Here is a 19,293-nt window from a genome sequence, read left to right as displayed (position 1 = left end):
TTCTAACTACAAACGCGGTAAACGATACAGCCGTGATTGTCTTGTGGTTGTGTTTGTCATAGAAATCGTTCTTCGTGACATCAGCATCCAACTCGACCCTCCCCTCCTGTTTGCCTGATGGTGTCGACAACTGACCAAGCGGAAGCAATCTGAACGTTGTTTATTAATGAGCAGTAATAGCAATAAATCTGAGATTTGACATGGTATGTATCTATAGTTTTGAATGAACGCATGTATTAGATAACACTGTGCTTGTAGTGAATAAGCGAGCGCTTGCGTTAGAGCAGGGTTAAAGCTGTAGAAGAATTTCCTGTGTGACTGTAATGTAAACTTGTGATTATGCTTTCGATCTGGACTGGGCTTGTCTTCGTCTCTCTGTCTGTTATAAGTAAATATAACGCCAGACATACATTTGAGCGACTTTTATTTTATTAGGCAGATTTGCAGTTTTAATTGAAAGAGCATGGAGAATACATCTTTCAAGTGTTGTTTGTTATATGCCCATTTCACCACAAGGTGGCACTGTGTTATTGCAGATGTATTCTTTTGCAACAAAGGAGTCTGTGGGTGTTTCATCTGGCTGTCACATCAACAATTACCTCACGTTAGTTAAACCTATAGATGCACATTTATTGAGCAGTGATCTAAAGTTCATACAAGTCAGCTTTGGCCACAGATATGTGGATCAGTTAGTTGTGTATGTGAACTTTATTTATGTAGTCAACTGGAAATGATTCACAAATGTATTAAGGATTAAACTGCTAAAAACTGTCCTAATTTGCAGGGACAATCCCATTTCAGTCTTGTGTGCAGACTTTAATGTTTTTGTGTACACAACTTCACCTACAGGTTTCTGAGTCTGATGTCATATCCTGCAGGGCACTGGAAAGACTTGGCAGGCTTCCCAGCAGTGCAGCCTCCTGGGGCTGATTCAGCCAATGTTCCCACCCAGGAATCCTGGACGTCTGACAGGAAACAGGCCCAACTCTCCCAAGGCCACTATAAGTCAGCCTCTCCCCTCAACCCCATGTCTCCCCCTTACCCAAAAACCTCTCCCGGGACCTTTCTTTATGTTTCTCTCAGACAAACTATCTTACTAATAGACATTCTTCTTCACCACACCCCATTTTCACCCCCTCTGCCCTCTACCCAGCTTCCCATCATAGCCGTGTCTTGCTTGAGCCTTCAAGCAACTGAGCAATTTTATTAGCTAAGAGAGCCATGATTAATAGCCAAGCAGTATTTGCATACACAACGTCATGCTTTCATGTCAAAGCTAGTGTTTTCCTGACCTTGTCAGAGCATGTTTGGATTAAATGCAGCATTTTGAATACTTCTGGGATGTAGACACAATGGGAAGGCGTCTCTGGACCTGCAGGAGATCAACCACTGCACTTAGATTTCAGCTCAGAGTTAAACTTGAACACACAAAATGGATTCTTTTCAGTATTTCATTTATTTTATAAAAAAAAAGGAATGCAATTAACAAAACATTTATGTACCTACATTAGTGTTTCAGATTGTACCAATTTAACACAGGCAGCGTGCTACTGGACACACAAGGCTATTGCACACGAGACATTTCATACAACACAAATCATACATACTGTACAAAGATACATACATACATACATACACACACACATACAAACATACATAGTTAGTCATGTATTGTATCATACAAAAAAATCATAGTGACGCAACACAATGAAGTGATGGGTACACAGATTAAAACACCTCTCCATCTGAAAAAAAAAAAAAAAAAAAAAAACTGGGGGAAAGCAAACATCACTGAAGCTGCCAAAGTGCTTTTCACCATTTCTGCTTGGCCATCTAAATGTAAAGGTCATTTTTTAAAAAAAGCACAGGGAGAGAGAAGAGTTTTAAATGTGTCTACAGGAAGAAGGTTAGTCTAACCCTGAACAACAGGAACCGGACAATGAAAAACAGGACTTCCTATGGCTGAAGGAAGTTACATGTTGTAGGATGTCAGAGAATGAGGATGAAGCTGACCTCCCTAGAGGGCAGATCTCCCCTGTGCACTGGAAACCGGATCTTCTCCTATTTTATAGGGGAGGTGTGGGTCTTTGGAAAGACGAGACACGTGTGCATCTTTTGTTACACGAGACATATGGCTCGCAAATTAGACCAGAATGTTCATAAGACATATTTGTTCATGGTGCCATTTCAGACTTCACAGTGAGAGTGACCTAACCTGTTCATCCCACTCTCTGCTTGTCAATGATTTGGTAATTCAAAATGATAATCAATAATACTGTCAACAGTGGAGCTTCTGCCCCAAACACTTCATACATACATTCAGCCTAATTTCCCCTTTGAGGAAGGCACAAACAGAGACAGCACACTGCTGCTGCGTTGCTACAACACTGTCAGGGCGTCGGTCCCATTAGTCAAAGCTGCTGGACAGCTGTCATTGAGTAAGATTCATCAGTGCCAGTTCACTGAAGGAAATGTGCTTTCTGATTAGGCCTTCCTCGACGGAAACTGTTAAGATACAAAAGACAGCAGTGAAAGCAAGAGGGACAGATTATTAGGACAGATGGGGTAAGGGGTGTTAGTGATGGAAGCTGGAGCTGGAATATATCATACACATCAGCGCTTACAAATAAGTTAGAATTTCATGCATTAAATGTATGCAGATTATGTAAGTTTGTTGTATTTAATCAAATGGTTTAAGCAACGTTATATAGGGAATATATAGCCCTGGTTTTGTTGACTGATCACTAGTGGTAATTTGGCTTCTGTGGAGCGCAGTGCTGAGTGAGACTGATCACTGCCTCCAGCTCTTTAAAAGTGAGTGATAAGTCTTTAGGCCTAATATATACATATCGGTAAATCACGGAGAGTTTTGTGGTTCAACCTTACGAAGAACAACAATCTCTGAAGTAATCTACAAAGTGCAACTTTGCAAGTTTGCATTGATGCAGTTCTTGAAAGGCCAAAAACAACTCACCATAACTATGATATCATGCATGTAATGTTTCTACTTTTTGGCTTTTAATAAAGGTTTACATGTCTGGAGACAAAAACAACATGACAGGCATACACAGTACATGAAACTCCATAATAATTACTGAGCGTACCCATGAAAAAGCTTTTTTTCACATTTCTGAAAGTTCCCACCTGCGAAATCTGTGTTTTTACACCTGCTGCATGGGTGAATCGATTGAATGATGATTGTGAATTCACACAATTTTGATTGTAACAAGAAAGACAGTTTGCATTGCAGGTGGCTGTGTCTCAGCTGCGCCTGGCAGGTCAGTCCAGGGTGTGCTTGTTTGTTTTTTTAATGTCTCTCCGTCTCACAAGCTTCACTTGATCTCACACACAAATACATACGGACACACACACACTTCGATGTGTTTGCACCCTATCAGACACAGGTGGTGCAGTCTTGCATGATGGGTGTGGTCTGCTGTTCGTGTTTGTGGGTGCAGTGTTCCAGAGAGCTGGAGCTCTTTAGAGGGACCAGACAACGTTCAGAAGGCCGCCCGCTTTGCAGCACCCCCCAGCAGCACAACACGCGCAGAAACTCCTTCCTCATGTCCTTGCTGCGCAGTGTGTAAATTACTGGGTTAAGCGCTGAGTTCAGAGTGGCAAAGCCAAAAAAATAGTCTGCTTTGAAGAGGATAGGGCAGGATTGTATCCCGCAGAATGAATCTAGGAGGAGGATGGTAAAAGCTGGCAGCCAGCACATGATGAAGACACCCAGCACGATCGTGACAGTTTTCAAAAGGGCATAGGCCGCTGTGTTGGTCGCTTCCTGGTGGCTGTGGCGTACAATCAAATAGATTTTCACATAGAGGATGACAATAGAGAGCAGTATGATGCCCAGAATGGTCACAACAAAGAGGATGTACTTCTTTGAGTAGAGAGGCAAAACAGCTGAACATTCATTGAGGTTGTTGATGCAGTTCCAGCCGATGATGGGCAGTCCTCCGAGCAGGATGGAGGTGACCCAGCAGGCTCCTATTAAAAGAAACATGCGGCACGTTTTGGTGGAGCCATACACCTTGACCTTGGTGATAGCTAGATAGCGTTCCATAGCGATCGCCAGCAAGCTGAAGACTGAAGCTGCCAGAGCAATGAAAGCTGTACCCTCCCGGATGAACCACTGTATAGGCATCAGGTCAAAGGTCCTCGACCCTGATAGAAAAATGTTGGCTATGTAAGCCGAGCCTGCCAGCAAGTCAGAGAACGCCAGGTTGCCGATAAAGAAAAACATGGCGGAGTGGAACTTCTTGTTGCGGAGGACGGCCATCAGGACCAGCAGATTCTCCAGGATGATGATGGCGCAGAGCACCACGATGACGATGTTGAGAGTGGAGAGGTGAGTTTGTTTTTTACTCTCTATATGTTTATTCAGGTCCTGGGTGCTCATGTTCTTAGCGAAGGCATAGTAGGAGTGGATCAGGCTCTTGTTGTAGTACTGGGAATACCTGCTCTTCATGGTGACAGGGTGGCAGAGCACAGCGGCTTTACGACACAGATTCATTCACACAGTGGAGTCTCGGCTGATAATCACGGCCTTTAAGGAAAGGACAGAAAGACGGGCCAGGCTGGGAGGGAGACGGCCTGTCCCACAGTCATGTCTGAGGACTTTTATGTGGGTCACCTGCAGACACACAGAGAGGAAGAGAAGAACTGGGGTTACTTATTGTGCTAATGAAATAAACTGTGACAAGGCAAACATACATTTTCAAATTTTAAGGGGCAGTTGGCCTTAAAAATCCAAAACACATATTTCCAGTTATTTGTCGTGCTTTTTTATCCATGTAGATTGATTTGGTGTGAGCGGACAAGTTTTGGAGATGTCAGCCACAGAGATGTCCATCTTCTCTCTAATGTAATGGAGTGAGATCGTGGTGGGAGGTAGAAATCTGGAAAAATTGTCTTTTTTTTTTGTCTTGTTTTTGATTTTTGAGGTGAATTGTTCTTGTCCTTGAGCAAAACAAAGAGCCGACAACCTCTTTCTCTGTACAGTGGGAACGTTTTTTAAATTGACTTCAAACAAAACTCATGTCATGTCATGACCTGAAGTCAGACAGTTGAGTTTTTTTGCGTCTTCAAAATGGATGCACCTTATTATCGAATGTCCTTGAGGAGCACTCACTGTACCCATTTGTTAACATCCCAAACTGAACACCCACGCCGGCAGCAGTCGCAGCTTGTTGCAGCCTGAAAGCAACTGAAAGTAATAATCCAGTGGGACTTTTTTTTTTTTTTTTTTAAGGCTCTTTCCTTGTTTTGGTGGTGAACCTGTGCATGAATCATCTTCAGGTAGGAGAATAAATAGCCTGTGTGGCAGAGAGCTGGTGTGCAGACAAAGAGCTGCTCTCACTGTCTGACGGGGACATTCCACTAACCCCGTCCGAGCACTCGGCTGTCAACACACGGCATTGTTGTGGGGAGCGAACCATTCCACTCCAGTGAGCTACCTCTTGAAACTTCAGAATAGCTTCGGCCTGACTTCTTCATCCTGACCTGCCCCCCTTTCAAACAGCTCACAAATGTCAACAGCAAATCAAATAGAGACTGGAGAAGAAAAGGGGGAACTACACTGATGAAATGAGAAAACGGCTCACTTGATTGTTTTTGCATCAAAAACGAATCATAAACCATTTGAATATGACATGTTGCAATTTTAATGACCAAGTGTGTCATTTCTGCCACTCGCAGTCACTCAATTAAAACAAAAGACATAAGTAGCTTCCAATCATGGGAGTTGCTGTCATTCAGTGAATAACACCACAGATTTTTAAGGGTCTGAACATTGTTGGAAACATTTAGGATGATGTAAGAACACAACGGTCACGTAGTTTTTAAACACTGTTTTGCAGAAATGCTGCACATTATATCTTTAACTAAAGTTTGTCCTCTTTGAGTGTGTTATTCTGAGGCTACACACACACAATGACATCATGTTTGATGGTGCTTTATATGTCATCATTGTCTAATGAATCCATTGACAGAATACATAAAAAAAGCTTACAAGTATGAAACCAACGTGGGAAACCTTTGACCTAATATGGTGTTAACTTTTATAACGACGGACCCAAACCAATTAACCAAAACTGAACCAGTAATGTTGCTTCAAGTTACTCAGGGAATTCTTTTCAAAGAGAAACTCATAAACAAACCAAACAAAATAAACGGACTGCAGCTACAGGGCACTAAACAAAGGAAAGTTGGAGGCTCTGGAAATCTAATTAGAGGTGGAGCTGGTGTCTTAAACCTGTCAAAAGTAACAGGATCCCTCTACAGACCAGCTCCAGAGGTAATTGAACACTGATGCTTCCACTGCTTGTCTGCGCAACAAGCCCGAACGGCTGCAGCAGCTCCCGAGTGGAAACTGGGGCTGAACCTCCTCTCTGTTCTGCCGGGCTTTGACTCAGAACCTGAGAGACTGAAAGATGGAGAGGGAACGGGACAAAGCCAGAAGACAGAGAGCATGCATGTGGAACGGCATCTGGACACAAAGGCAGGAATCTGAGACCACTGTGACGTCCACACACACACACACACACACACAGATTCATCCAATGTGACGTGTTGCACCACATGGACCTTTACTCCGGATGAAATCTAACACACACGGCCAGTTGTGACGGACAAAGTAGCGTAGCAGTGCAGCTTCGACACACAGCCGCTATTGGTCGCCTGTAATAAGCAGCACGCTGTTTCCTCGAGCAGGAACAAAGAACAATAGTCTCCTTCAGTATGGAGAGCATTGCCCTTCAGCCTCAATAATGAGGACAGCACACTTCCATTTGGCCGCTGCAACTGTATCACAGCAGAAATGTATTTACAGTCGAGCACTCTTATCAGAACCACCATATCAGGATGGCTGGTCTCCTCCTCATCCCTTTCAGCTCCATTAATAGACTCGACTAGGAGGCTTGAGGCTGAGCACATGTGCCAGCTGCACCACTGTAATTACATTACACTGCATAACTGCAGCCTATAATGATTTGATTATTGGTAAGCAGACTTAGTCCAACGCTGTATCTCCAAAGTCTCCTAGTCTGCGACAAGAAAAAAAAAAAAAAAATTCTGCTTTTTGCTTTGCTTCATCTTTGCTTGTCGCTCAGCTCTGCCGTGTTTTCCCTGGATAGTTCTCTCATGTGTTGTGTACACAGCTCAAGGTCCTCCTGTCACCTGCAGTCCTTGGCGTCTGTCATCAAGGGATTTCACTGTGTGTGGGAAACCTGACGGGCTGGTTTGCCGACAGCACTGTCTCGTCGCAGCCCTGCCCGCCCCCCCCCTCTACCTGCCAGGTGCCATTCAGATGTTTCCAGGAGTCCAGGCCTCCCCGCTGTGCGACGCCTCCCTCCCCCACCGACCCGCCGTCAAAACTGTGCCCTGTATTCGACCCAGACATCACTGTCACTCTTCCACAACAGACACAACACAATGTCAAAAATGTTGTTCCGCCATGTCGCCTGATGAGTCCTTTCCTAACTAACACAATAGCAACGACAGCACAGACATAATAAACTTTCCTTTGGTACATCAGCAGAAGAGTAGAAAGTCACGTCATGTACAATAATACTAGTCAAGTGTTTACAAAATACTTAATGTATACATAACATTCTAATAAAGAGAATTAGAACTAGAGGCATTGTGACAAATCATGTTCCACTACTGCTCATGAGTATATTTAAATATATATTTTTGTGCATACCAGTATTTGCTCATTTAAATATAATATGTCTAGATTTTGGCAGCATTAGTTGTTGTTAAAGTTGTTAGAGTTTAAATAATTTGTAACTTATCTTCAAGTTTTTGCATGATGATTTTAACATTATATACAAACATTTATAGTTGTATTAATTTGTTCTCAAGTAATGCTTATACATGAGCATTTAGATTTTAGAAGTGCATGTATTTAAAGTACTTCATAAAGGATTTCATGAGGGCAGGGAAGATGGAAGATTCCACAGTTTAATAAACAAATGTCAAAGTCCCTCAGGCTGATCTAGGCGATGGTATAGAGAGATTACAGAGACAAATGATATAATATCCTGTTTGGATTTCACAGCAAAGACAACGGTTAAAAACGGTGATGAAAGAAACAAATGAGGACAGGAGAGACAAGAAACAAAGGAAGTCAAACAAGAGGCTGACACCTGAGACAGGATATCCTATATAAAAAAAAAAAAAAAACCCAAAAACTTTATCTGATCTGCACTATAAAACTGTTTCTCATCAATCCAGAAATAATGGGAGATATGCACTTGTGGTCTGACACCAGTGCCTACCATTCACACCCTCACACAGACAAAAAACCAAGGAACCACAGTTGCAAACTGCTTCAGTCTTGAGCATGCTTTTTTTTTCTTCTTTTTTTTTTTTTTCTAGCATCCAAACAACGATGGTTGTTCCTGAAAGCTGATTCTTGTTGCCTCCTAATCCTAACAAAAGGCAGAGTCTGTTCCTCCTCTCTGTCATGGGACTGACGGCCACACAAAAGCCTCAGGTGTTTTTCCTCTGGAAAACCTGATAAGCCCCAATTAGCAGAGCGTCTGCTCACCAAAAACCAAGGCAACGCCGCCCCATTACACCACCTGCTACCTGTAACACTCCATTTAAACCTGCCTCCACTTTCTCCGGGGGGCAGAGCTCCGAACTGTGGCGCAGCATGCATGCCCACATTTGCGCAAATCTCCCATAAACACTTCAGCCTAGATAAGAGCAGCAACTGGCCTCATGATTGGGCAGTTTACATTTGCAGCTTATCTTCTTTGTATTTAGTCGTGTTTACAGCTTGTTTACCTCAGAGAATTACTCAGGGCATTTCACTGTTGAGCAGTGCATGGTCTGAAACATCCTGTAACACATCTCTCTCCATCTGGTTTTCACACTTTGCTTCACAGGCCGCGGTAGTAGCAGCATGGCACCCATACGGCCACTTTTTTCACAGCTTGCTTCTCTACAGAATCTGCTCTAAGAAGTCGGCAGCATTAGCTTCTAACAGAAACATCTTAGGACAACGACATGAAAAAGAGAATCTGTATATTTTCCATTTTAAGGAGATTTAATGACTTCCTGCGCTCTTGGCGAGACAGCCGGCTTGTCTTCTGGTACAGACTTAATCTCCTCTCATTTTTAAGAACCGTCACAAGGTAATCCATCATGGATACATGGAGAGGATCTGCTGCTGGGATTTGTTCTTTCCTGTTCAGTTACACGGCCTTTAATGCTGATATTAGCGTCGAGCCCAGACAGAGAAAATCAACAACAAAGCACTAGCCGGGATGAAAGCTGACTGTTGGGTTGCCTTACCTTGCCTTTGTCTCTTAGCTGCAATTCAACACACCACAAACACTACAGCCAGCTAGCTCATACATTTTGCACCTGCGTGACAGGACATAAGTCTCCACATCACTCTCTTGAACACAGCCAATTCTAAATTAAGAATGTGTCTAATAAAAAGTTGCAGACTGGCACTGGCGAAAAAGAATAAGGGAATCAGGCTCGAGGGCTTCAGATTTCTTTTTCAGTGTCTATTCATAGACTGATTCGCTTAACTGAACAGCCAATCAGAACGGTTTCTCTCACTGACGGGCTCGCCGCCGAGTATGCTTATTCAATCGCCTTAAAAGACACCGACAAGAGCCAACTAGTAACAACTGGACAGGACACACCGCAAAAACTACAGCCAAGACACTGGGTGTGTCGGGGCCCTAAGAGAGCCTTGTTATAACTGTAAGTCTTACGGCGGTGCAACTGTAACGACCAGACAAAGACACAAAACCAGTAGGAGTAGGAGCTGAACCGCAAATATGGTGTTTCAAGGTAAAACCTCTGAGCGCAAACAGGATGTAATCACAACGAAGGTTTAGGGTATTACAGCAGAGGTAATATAAAAGGTGCGAATGTGACCTTAAAGAACTAACAGTAGGCAGAGCAGAGCTGTAGTTCCTCTGAGGAAAATTCCATGTCCCAAGTACAGCAGTACAGTCAGAAGATTTCCCCAGTCAAGTGTTGACATGTCAGACGCAGGAGAAAACACAACTATTACCACCACCAAGTTTCACCACCGCTGCCACAGGATCTTCAACTCTGAGGAAATGACTAAACGGAGAGATTGCACGCTGACAAAACACCCCCAGTTTTGTTCTTTTGTTTTTCCACTGCTTTAACTTTATCAGTGCTGACGTATTAAACATCTTTACAGTGACTGCTCAGCGCTCCTTTAAGCCGTCACACGCCACTGCACACTCGGGCCCGTTAAGGCAGGTTTTTATTGCACTGAGCAGCTCCATGCAGTCATGCTGTGCAACCACAGAAAACACAGGGAACGACCGTATCTGACACTGGCAGGTGGCTGCAGCTTCGGTCCGCCAATCTATCCATCACTGAGCCCCAGGGTGTGTAAAATCTTTTCACATCAGCTCTGCAACTCTATTGATTTTTCACAGTCAATTTCCAGGAAAAAGCGTTAATGTTTCCAGTATCACTATAACTGGAATGAGGATCCATGTTGCTGTTCAAACGACCTTCATCACGGCACTAAGCAGTCACACACGGTGACTTTTATTTAGCAGAGTCTCTCCGATAGGGTCAAAATAAACACAGAACAGTCATGACTGCCTGCCTGAGCTCATCTTAAGCTGTCGCCGTTATCTCTGTTACAAAACACGCAGCAGACAAGCTCGCTGATAAAGCCGATGCTCACAACAGCGACGACGAAGGTGTGCAGCTGACGTGGAGATAAGGTCAAAGCAAGCTCCAAAGCATCTGCAGCCTCAGCTCTCTACTAGGCCTGCAGGATATGGAGAGACAAAAAAAACCCAAAACATTTTGATGGATATTGTGATTGTGATATGATATACCACGACTGTGAGTGATCACAGTGCATCACAATTTATATTTTCACTGAACAGACTACTGAAATCTTGTGTCAGGTGTCTTTTGTTTGGGTCTCTACTAATCACATACATATAAAGCTCTGCAACACTACACTACCTGTTTATAATGCTGTTTGCCAGAAACGGTCCCTTTATCAAACAACTGAAGCTTCTTTACTCACCACACTGTGATTCCGATAACATCTCAATAAACTGTGCAGCCCGATCTCCTTACTGTTGAACAAAGCAACAGTTCTGTTGCCCAGTATAGAAATACATTTACTTCAAGATCCCAGGACTCCACCTACCACTCCACATTCACACCCTTAGATGCCACTTCAGTAGATTGTGAAAGGTCTCTTAAGCAAATCAACAGTCAATACAGAAGCTAAAAGTGCTGAACCTGTCATCACTTTGTTTTTTTTGTTTTTTATCTAACTAGATTTTTACAGATAATACCCGCAATCAACATACTAAATGTCTGAGAGACAGAAAGTCTGACACATTCTGGTGGTGAATTCATGCACGCAAATAAGTTGACAGGATCCTGTTGTGTTGTTCTGAAACACCAGTGGCTCATAAAATCACTAGAAAAAACGAAATCAAGCCGTACTGAGGGGAAGTAAGCAGGCAAACAAGAAAGCAGAGAGTGTTTCAGTGCCGTGCCGTCTCTTGCACGGTCGAGAGCAGAGCAGACAGAGATATGAGACGGAGGCCTGCAATGTCTCATGGTTTCTATCTTAGAGAGGAACAAGAAAAAGAAAAAAAAAAACAGAGGAAAACCTGGCAAAGAAACGGCTGTGACTCGCCAAACAGCAACGCAGACGTACACAAATCACATCCTTGTTTGCGAATTAAAAAAAAAAAATACAGAAGCATTCATCACTAGTTTGCATCGGCGTCACGATACCTGCATGATGAAAGAACAACACAGTTCCCTTTTACCAACAGATTAAACGGTTCCCTCTTGATTTTCACTCCACGTTTGAGGTTTAATTTTAGCTCCAAACACAAACCACCTTCTCTCTTTGTCCGTTATTATGCTAACATAACCGTGCCTCATTAAAACGGTCTGTAAGCTGCTAGATATTAGGGGAGTGTGTGTGTCCTCAATACATGGGGTTTCATCATTTAATTAGGGATTGCCCTTTCGCTCGTCAAACAGTTTGACAGTTTGGGTACAGCCTCTTCTGAGGGGTCCAGTCTGTCAACACACTTCAGTCAGAAACAAAAAGCTTTTTTTTCTCTCTCTCTCTGTTTCACTGTGACTTGTCTTGTTTTCTGTTTCTCGCTTCAGTTAGTTCATCTCTGCCACTTTGTCAGCTTTATTTATAGCAGCTGTTCATGTTGCTGCGGCTCTTAGAGTGGCAGTGAGAGGAGCTGGAGACAAAGAGCCGTGTAAAGAAGGGCATCGTACAGCCTCAGGAGCCATAACCCGCATGACCGGCAGACACCCTGCCCCCCCCAGTCTGCCCCAACCGGGGGCGGTAGGGGGGGTTGGGGGATCTCCAAGGGTGGCGCCTCAGAGGCAATTACTGTAATACCTTCACCCTCGAACCAATCCTGTCAACTTAAGTCACTATCTTCCAATTTATTCATTTTCCTTTAATGTCATACTATTTTGCATATTTTCCTTTCATGCTGCTCCCCGATTTGCAGAGCCAGCATCCTCCAACTCTGACACCCCCTCCTCCCCTCCTATATTTTTTAAACTTCACCGCAGACATCAAAAGACAAGGCCGCAAAGAGGTGATTAAATGCACATCAAGAAGGATTTATTTAGCACACATCTGGGGCAGACATGTTCTTATAGTCCCCTATTAAAGACTTCATTACTGCGCATAGTGTGCAATCAGCTCTCAATTCAGGAAACTCCGCGCCCAGAAACTACTTTTTCAGAACTGCGTGTGCAACTCAGATCCTACCATCAGGCCTGAAATGTGTGATGTTTTATAATAATAATGATAATAACAATAGCATCAATATTACTTCTTGTTGTTTCTACCACATACTTGTGCAAACAGAGATTTGCTCAGCCAGAAAGATTAGTCTCTCTTTGGTATTCACACATTGTGCAGAACAGCGGTAAACGTGTCCTATAAATATACGAGGTTTGCTCGCGCATCAGAAGGCTAGTGTTAACCACACGGCAGTATGGTGTACTTAATGCAGACACAAGACACCTGCACGCTGGCTGCTTTGCTGCAGTAGGAAGCTGGATCAGGTCTGGCTTGCCTTCATCGGAAACCTCAGGTCTGAATGCTTGATTCAGGTTTCAGCCACTCCAGCCCCTCTCACACCTTCCTGTGTTCTTGTCTTTACACTCAGGTCTCCCCTAATGAATGGCTTTGAACCCTCTTTCAGATGTCTTTTGTCCAGGCTCCCTGCTCCTATTCTACTCTGCTGCTAGAACTTGAACTCCACCCCTTCTCATGTTCTGTTGTGTCGTTGGGAAAGTGCGAAGTTGCCGTGAGAGAGCTTGGGATTACTCGGCGCATGGCGTGCCAGCGAACATACATACTATACTAACACACTATATCCACGCAACTGTGCAGGTCGGCAGTGTGAACAGCATCGCAGTCAAAGTGAAAGACGCGGCGGAGGAGTGAAGGGAAGGTGCTGGCGACAAAGCAAAGCACAGCACGGTGGAAAACGATACCATCTACACCAGGCTGACACACAGGGGCACAAAGCCGCCCTGATTTCTTCTGGCCACTGATAAGATGATGAATTGATGGAGGCCCGCCATCTCTCCTCATGGTCCTGGATAGGAAAACAACCCCAGACTCCTCTGGCAAACACAGATCCATTAAACACACACTGTTGTTGGAGAAAAACACGGTTGCCTGGAGAGGGAACATTGTTGTGTCCACACAGTCTACGGTTCTTTTCTCGGTATTTTATACAATTTGAGTATTTCTTGCTTTGGAGGGCTAATTTATTTCTAGAAAAACTCCTCTCCACTCCTTTCTGGCGTAAGGAAACTGTATTTTAAACTGTAAAAAAAATATATGCGCAGGGCCAGAACAGTTACAACCTGCTTTTTTAAAAGAGAAATGAATGTGAGCACGTAAAGAGACCCAAGGGTGTTTTACGTTTTGGACGGATCCTATGTCTGTTTTACCTCCTGGCAACATGACAATTTTTACAAAAGAAAAGGCCCCACTTTAAACAACTTCTCTTTTTATGCAGCTTTACGGAGCCTTAAGCAAGGCTCGAGCAGAGCGGTTTGCCGAAGGATATTTTGCAACAAACAGGTCTGAAAGGGAGTGTTACTGCGGGTTAGCTTTTCAGGAGATATATACGACAACAGCTACTTGACTTTGGCCAAGACGAGGCTCATCTGAGATGGAGACGTTTGAGCGGTTGTCACTTTAATTTGAAGTAAACAGAATCCACTTCCACACAATCTGTCCGCAGCAATGGAGCAGTCTGGCCTCTGTCTTGACCCGGCTTGCGTTTGGCTGGAGGTTAATTCCTGCATGTCTCACAGCCTGGAGAGACTGAAGCCGAGGCCTTTACAGGATAAACAATCTTAATAGCTTCTTTCTGACAAAACAGACCGTCACAGTTGGCTATTTTGCCGTTATTTTTAAAGTCAGAAAGAGCTCATTAGGAGGAGAGACCGAGTTAACCTTCGGTTCCAAACAAAATGAACGGCTTCGGCGGGATCTCTCGACTGGCTGCATGGAGGCAATTCCAAAAAAAAAATCCAAGAAAAGTGTCTCCAGCATACTTCTGGATCTGGGGAGGTGGGGTTGGCGTGAAGTAATCCTGTGGAGTTTTCCAGCTGCACAAACAAAGCTGACTGGATAACAAAGGCTTCCAAGAGTGAAGAAGAGAGAGAGAGAGAGAGAGGAGGAGGAAGTTTCTCCAAAACCACAGCATCTTCATGTGTACCTGCTCTAAGATCGCTCAAGAGTGAACACGGAGAATGACCAGAAATCAGGAAACCACGACATGACCACACTGATTAAAATACAACTGACAGTGTAAAGGCTGTTCCCCTCCAGTCCATAAATCACAGTGTATGACCTAAAAGGAGCCTGCAAAGTGCTGCTGATCTCGTCCAAAGCCACGGCAGTAACCAGAAACCTTACACTCAATCTACTTTGTCATTGTCTCTCCGAAAGATGTGTGATGTTCCTGTCAGCGGAGCAACGCTGAGCACACTAAAAAAAAAAAAAAAAAAAAAAAAAAAAATTTGCTGCGTTATTTCCAACTGGCAGCGGAGAATGAGGGCCGGCCCAAGCCTGAAACGTGACAGCAGAAGAAGAGACTCATCTCCGCCGCAGAGAGCGTCAGGAAATCCCGGCAAGCTGCTACAAGCATCAGCGCCTGGTCATGGGGGGTCTTATAGTTTGTCTAAGTCCCTCAAGTGGAAAAGGAATGTAACAGGAGACTTCACAGCTAATGGAGTCTTTCGCTGGATAAAACAACTCCCCAAAATAGCCATTTTCTTTTTTTCTTGTCCGCAAAATATCAGCTTATGTAAATGTTTATTTAATAATCAGAACAGCACTGACAGCATCTTCTCGCAACTCGGAGACGTTGTTTAGAAAAGGAGAGACGGATAGAGCGAGTAAGTGTGCGTGTGCATTCCTCTACCTGCCAACAAAGAGCAAACACAATCTTAACTTAACTCACATCATATTCTCAGTTCTGTGTTTCAAATAGGTAAATATATATACATTTTTTTTTTTTTTTTTAAAAAGGGGCAGTGGACGCCATATTTATTTCTCAGATGTCAGGCACTCCCAGCTCCTGGCTGTGAATCATGAAGCTGCATGCTGTCAGCTGTGTGTTGTGACTTGCGCTTCGGCAGCTTGCGAACAGAAGGCGTTCATTTTGCTCCAGCTGCCACACCCAAGGAAAGTGTTTTTCAGGCACATAAGGAGTACCAGCTACAACAACAGCGCACTGTGTGCAGAACACTGTTAATATCACAGAGATGAGCGACGTGTAAGCACGTGCACTGGCTCCTGTGATACATCGCGGTTCCTATCCTCTTTTAAAAGCTACGTCGTGACCTCTGACTGGTTTTATTTAACCAGGTAGAAGCCTGGGTGCCTCTGGCAGGTCACACCTCTGATCTTTCAGTGTTGTTACCCGCCCAATCTGGCTGAATAAAGCGATGAGTGTAGACAACAAAAGAGAAGTCACTCTCCCAAAGGAAAAGCCTTCTCGCTGTTTCCTAAATGCAGAGCGCTCTCAGGCCTGAGCTGAAACCCGAGCGTACGTCAGGGACCGACAACACCCACCCACCGCCCATCCCCTCCTTCAACCCCCTAGTGACCTGCCCCATTAAAAAAAGTCCCTGCAAATCCAGTTCCCACCGCTGAATTACCATTAATTTATTTACCCAGCCATGCTGTTATACATCTATTTATTTATTCAACTCATCTATTTGTCTTCATTTCTCACGCTATCCCCGGCAGTCCCCATTGAGAGGGGTCCAATTACAGGAGTCGTCTTGTGGAGGAGAGCAGGGAGCACAGTGAGCCGGGTCAGCAACATACAGATCCTGAACTCATGATGTCATGGGCTGCTGGACTGAGCCAGTCTGCCCGCCTGCGCGCTCCAACATAAAAGATTTTAAAGTCCTTCCATGCAGACTGCTGAGACTAATACCATGTGTGCTCCACGCCTGTGGAAGGCTGCTTGCGCCTGGAGCTGTGAAGTGTCTGGCCAGTAAGTTGTTCACAGCACCCTGGGGTTACTCTCGCCCAGGCCAAGGATGGTGGAGTGTGTTAAGAAGCCTGGCAGCAGGCTGGTGTTGTTCTGGTGCATTGGTCCATGTGGCCACATGGGCCAAACGCAGACGGCCGGCCGGCTGTATCATGCCCGTGTCATCAGCCAGTCCAAGGCATGCTGGGAGAAGAACCTGAAACCTGAGTCCAAACAAACCAAGCTGCCCTCGCACAACACCGGCGTCAATGAACCTGCTGACAGGGCCTTCAACACTTGATAGTCCTCTCCTAATGCTGCTGAGCGTGCTTCCTCCTCAGCCCCTACTCCTGATGTTATCACAGTGTTATCACAGTGAGATGTGCTTAATTGAACAACAGGCTTTGCTGCGTGCATTTAAGAGTTTGGTTTCTCACCCTGAAACCTCGGCTGGGGTTTGAGATAGTGCTGCCGTAAGCGTTTGCAGTTTCCGACAAGCTGCTAACGAGCACAACAGCGTGCAGCCTGAAGCAGGATGATGGATGGGGGGCTTTTATCTGGGCAATAAACATCAGTTCCTCCACCTTATCATCTTATCTCACTGAGATTTGAGGATTCTCCCACAACAGGATGCCTCGAGACCCGACTGCTGACACCTCCGTATCCCCCTCTGCAGGGTTCACTCTCATGCACAGTACAGCCTTATATTAGTCATAAGGAGAGATAAAAACAAACACAAAACACCCAGTTAACACTTAAAATCCACGTGACTATGATACAATCTCAACTCATTGTCATGTGTGACAACAGCACGCTGCACTCTGCTCAGACTCTGCCTGTTAAGGCTCACCATCAACTCCATGAGATTAACTCCAGTACGTGGGGGATAATGGGGGCTTTTGTCTTATTAATACATCCTTTCAGTACAATGCCTTCTTTAGAGTGACGGATGAACAAGCCTCAACAGCATCGGAGGGGTCAGAGCGGGAGAGGAAGGAGGAGGGGGGGGCACAGCAGGCCGCGCAACGGCTCCGAGGAGCTGTGCGTGTTAATGTGTGTGTGTGTGTGTGTGTGTGTGTGTGTGTGTGTGTGTGTAGGCCCCTGAGAGGACGCAGCTCATCTCAGCCTCCAACAACAACAGATATACAGACAGTATGATGCAGGACACTGCACCGACCCCCCCACCCCCCAACTGTATGATCGACAGCTGCAGCCCTGCGTGTTAATATATAACACCACACTATGTTATTCATTAAACACACAAACACACACACACACACACACACACACACACACACACACACACACACACACACACACACGGTGTTTAACAAACGCAGCTGTCACACAGTATCACAGATATCCACCGAGGCTGCAGCGGAGTCTGTGCGTGCGTATAGTAAAAGTAAGAAGTGCAGAGGCGGTGACACCGCTGCTGTCATGAGTCAACGACATGTTACAGCACTGATCAGTCAGAGGAGACTTTCAGTTCATCATTCAAGCAAATGAGTGATCAGTAATAAAGAGAAGAGTTTACGAGTGGGAGATTATTATTATTTCTTTTTCATTTTTAAGACAGAAGAGATGAACGGACAGTGTTAAAACTGTGCGGGCGCAGCGCTGTAAACCTGCAGCAGCGGAGAGAAACATCAGACTGTCACACTACACAAGGATAGACTTTGTTGAGAAGGTGCCACTGCTTACCCCATGAGAGACTGAGAGCAGAGCAGCGAGAAGACGCTCCGACAAGTATTTGTCTCCAGAAATGTCCTCACATGTGGCCACCAGTCCCCCCGCAAGAGAAAAAAAAAAAACAGGCTGCGTTAAAAGTTCAGCTCTTCCCTCTGCTGCGGGGTCGAGAGGCGGCGGTGACAATCAAAACTTTGGCGGAGGACGAGACGGCGTGTCTGGTCTGGTCACGGGTAGATCCATGCCGGGACTGTGCGCCACCGCGGAAACTGAGCAACGATCACCAGTGAGCGCGGCGAAGATTTCCAGTAAAACTGAGGAGCGATGAAGACTTTCTTTTAAAAAGAAAAAGAAAAACGACAAAACAGCGATCGCGCTTTCTCTTGTGTCGCTCTGATCCAGCAGACCGTCTGATTGTCCTCCTGCTCTCTGGGAACAACAGCAGCTCCACGGGGCTGTGGAGCGTCAGGGAGGCGCGCGCACAGCAACGCGGTCAAACACACACACACACACACACACACACACACACACACACACACACACACACACACAGAAACACACACCCACACACACACGAGAGAGAGAGAGAGAGAGAGAGAGAGAGTGTGTGTGTATGGAAACGTCATATGCCCATAAAGAGTCTCGAGGTTCGGTATCGAAATAGCGAAAGAAGCAGCAAATTAATATGGAAAATACTTTTCGAGACTATTTCTGGAGCCTTTTTTTTACGCGCTAGGCACACAAATGAAGTCCAGATGTTCCACCTCTTCACTTCCTCCCTCCTAGCAAGATCCCAGCATGAAGCATGAGTCCACACTTAAACTCATCCTGTCCTGGCTCGGTTTCCCTTGGATGAGCAGTGGCCAGCTGCTGATGCGTATCTACACTCTGTGGCAGTGTGAGGAAATGAATATATTATCCAGTGAAAAGTAAACATCTGGAAGTAAACTGCTTTATCTGCTGCCTCAGATGACTCACTGATAGATTTTGTTTATTATGTTTTCCCTCGGAACTCTGGAGGTGTAACAAGGAGGGTGAGGTGAAGGTAAGTCAGGACTTGTTA

General features: G+C 44.9%; 1 protein-coding gene and 1 long non-coding RNA gene across 3 annotated transcripts; one reads left to right on the top strand and one right to left on the bottom strand.

Moving 5' to 3' along the window:
- Positions 1-109: 109 nt before the first annotated feature.
- Positions 110-1,890, top strand: LOC119013704. The gene is made up of 2 exons (XR_005072806.1): positions 110-203; positions 850-1,890. It is a non-coding gene; the product is annotated as an uncharacterized LOC119013704 (long non-coding RNA).
- s1pr2 (sphingosine-1-phosphate receptor 2) lies at positions 1,438-18,722 on the bottom strand. Of its 2 annotated transcripts, none has more exons than XM_037088488.1 (2): positions 18,246-18,722; positions 1,438-4,636 (listed from the first exon to the last, which is right to left on the bottom strand). In XM_037088488.1, the coding sequence occupies exon 2, from the start codon at positions 4,514-4,516 to the stop codon at positions 3,395-3,397; it is 1,122 nt and encodes a 373-aa protein (XP_036944383.1). In that variant the 5' UTR covers positions 4,517-4,636; positions 18,246-18,722; the 3' UTR covers positions 1,438-3,394. The 2 variants fall into 2 exon arrangements, with proteins under 2 accessions (XP_036944383.1, XP_036944384.1); XM_037088489.1 differs by lacking the exon at positions 18,246-18,722 and adding an exon at positions 11,057-11,127.
- Positions 18,723-19,293: the final 571 nt, after the last annotated feature.

Source organism: Acanthopagrus latus, chromosome 23 (assembly GCF_904848185.1).
Source record: "Acanthopagrus latus isolate v.2019 chromosome 23, fAcaLat1.1, whole genome shotgun sequence".
NCBI classification, from domain to species: Eukaryota; Metazoa; Chordata; class Actinopteri; order Spariformes; family Sparidae; genus Acanthopagrus; species Acanthopagrus latus.
This window is presented reverse-complemented; position numbering and strand designations above follow the sequence as displayed.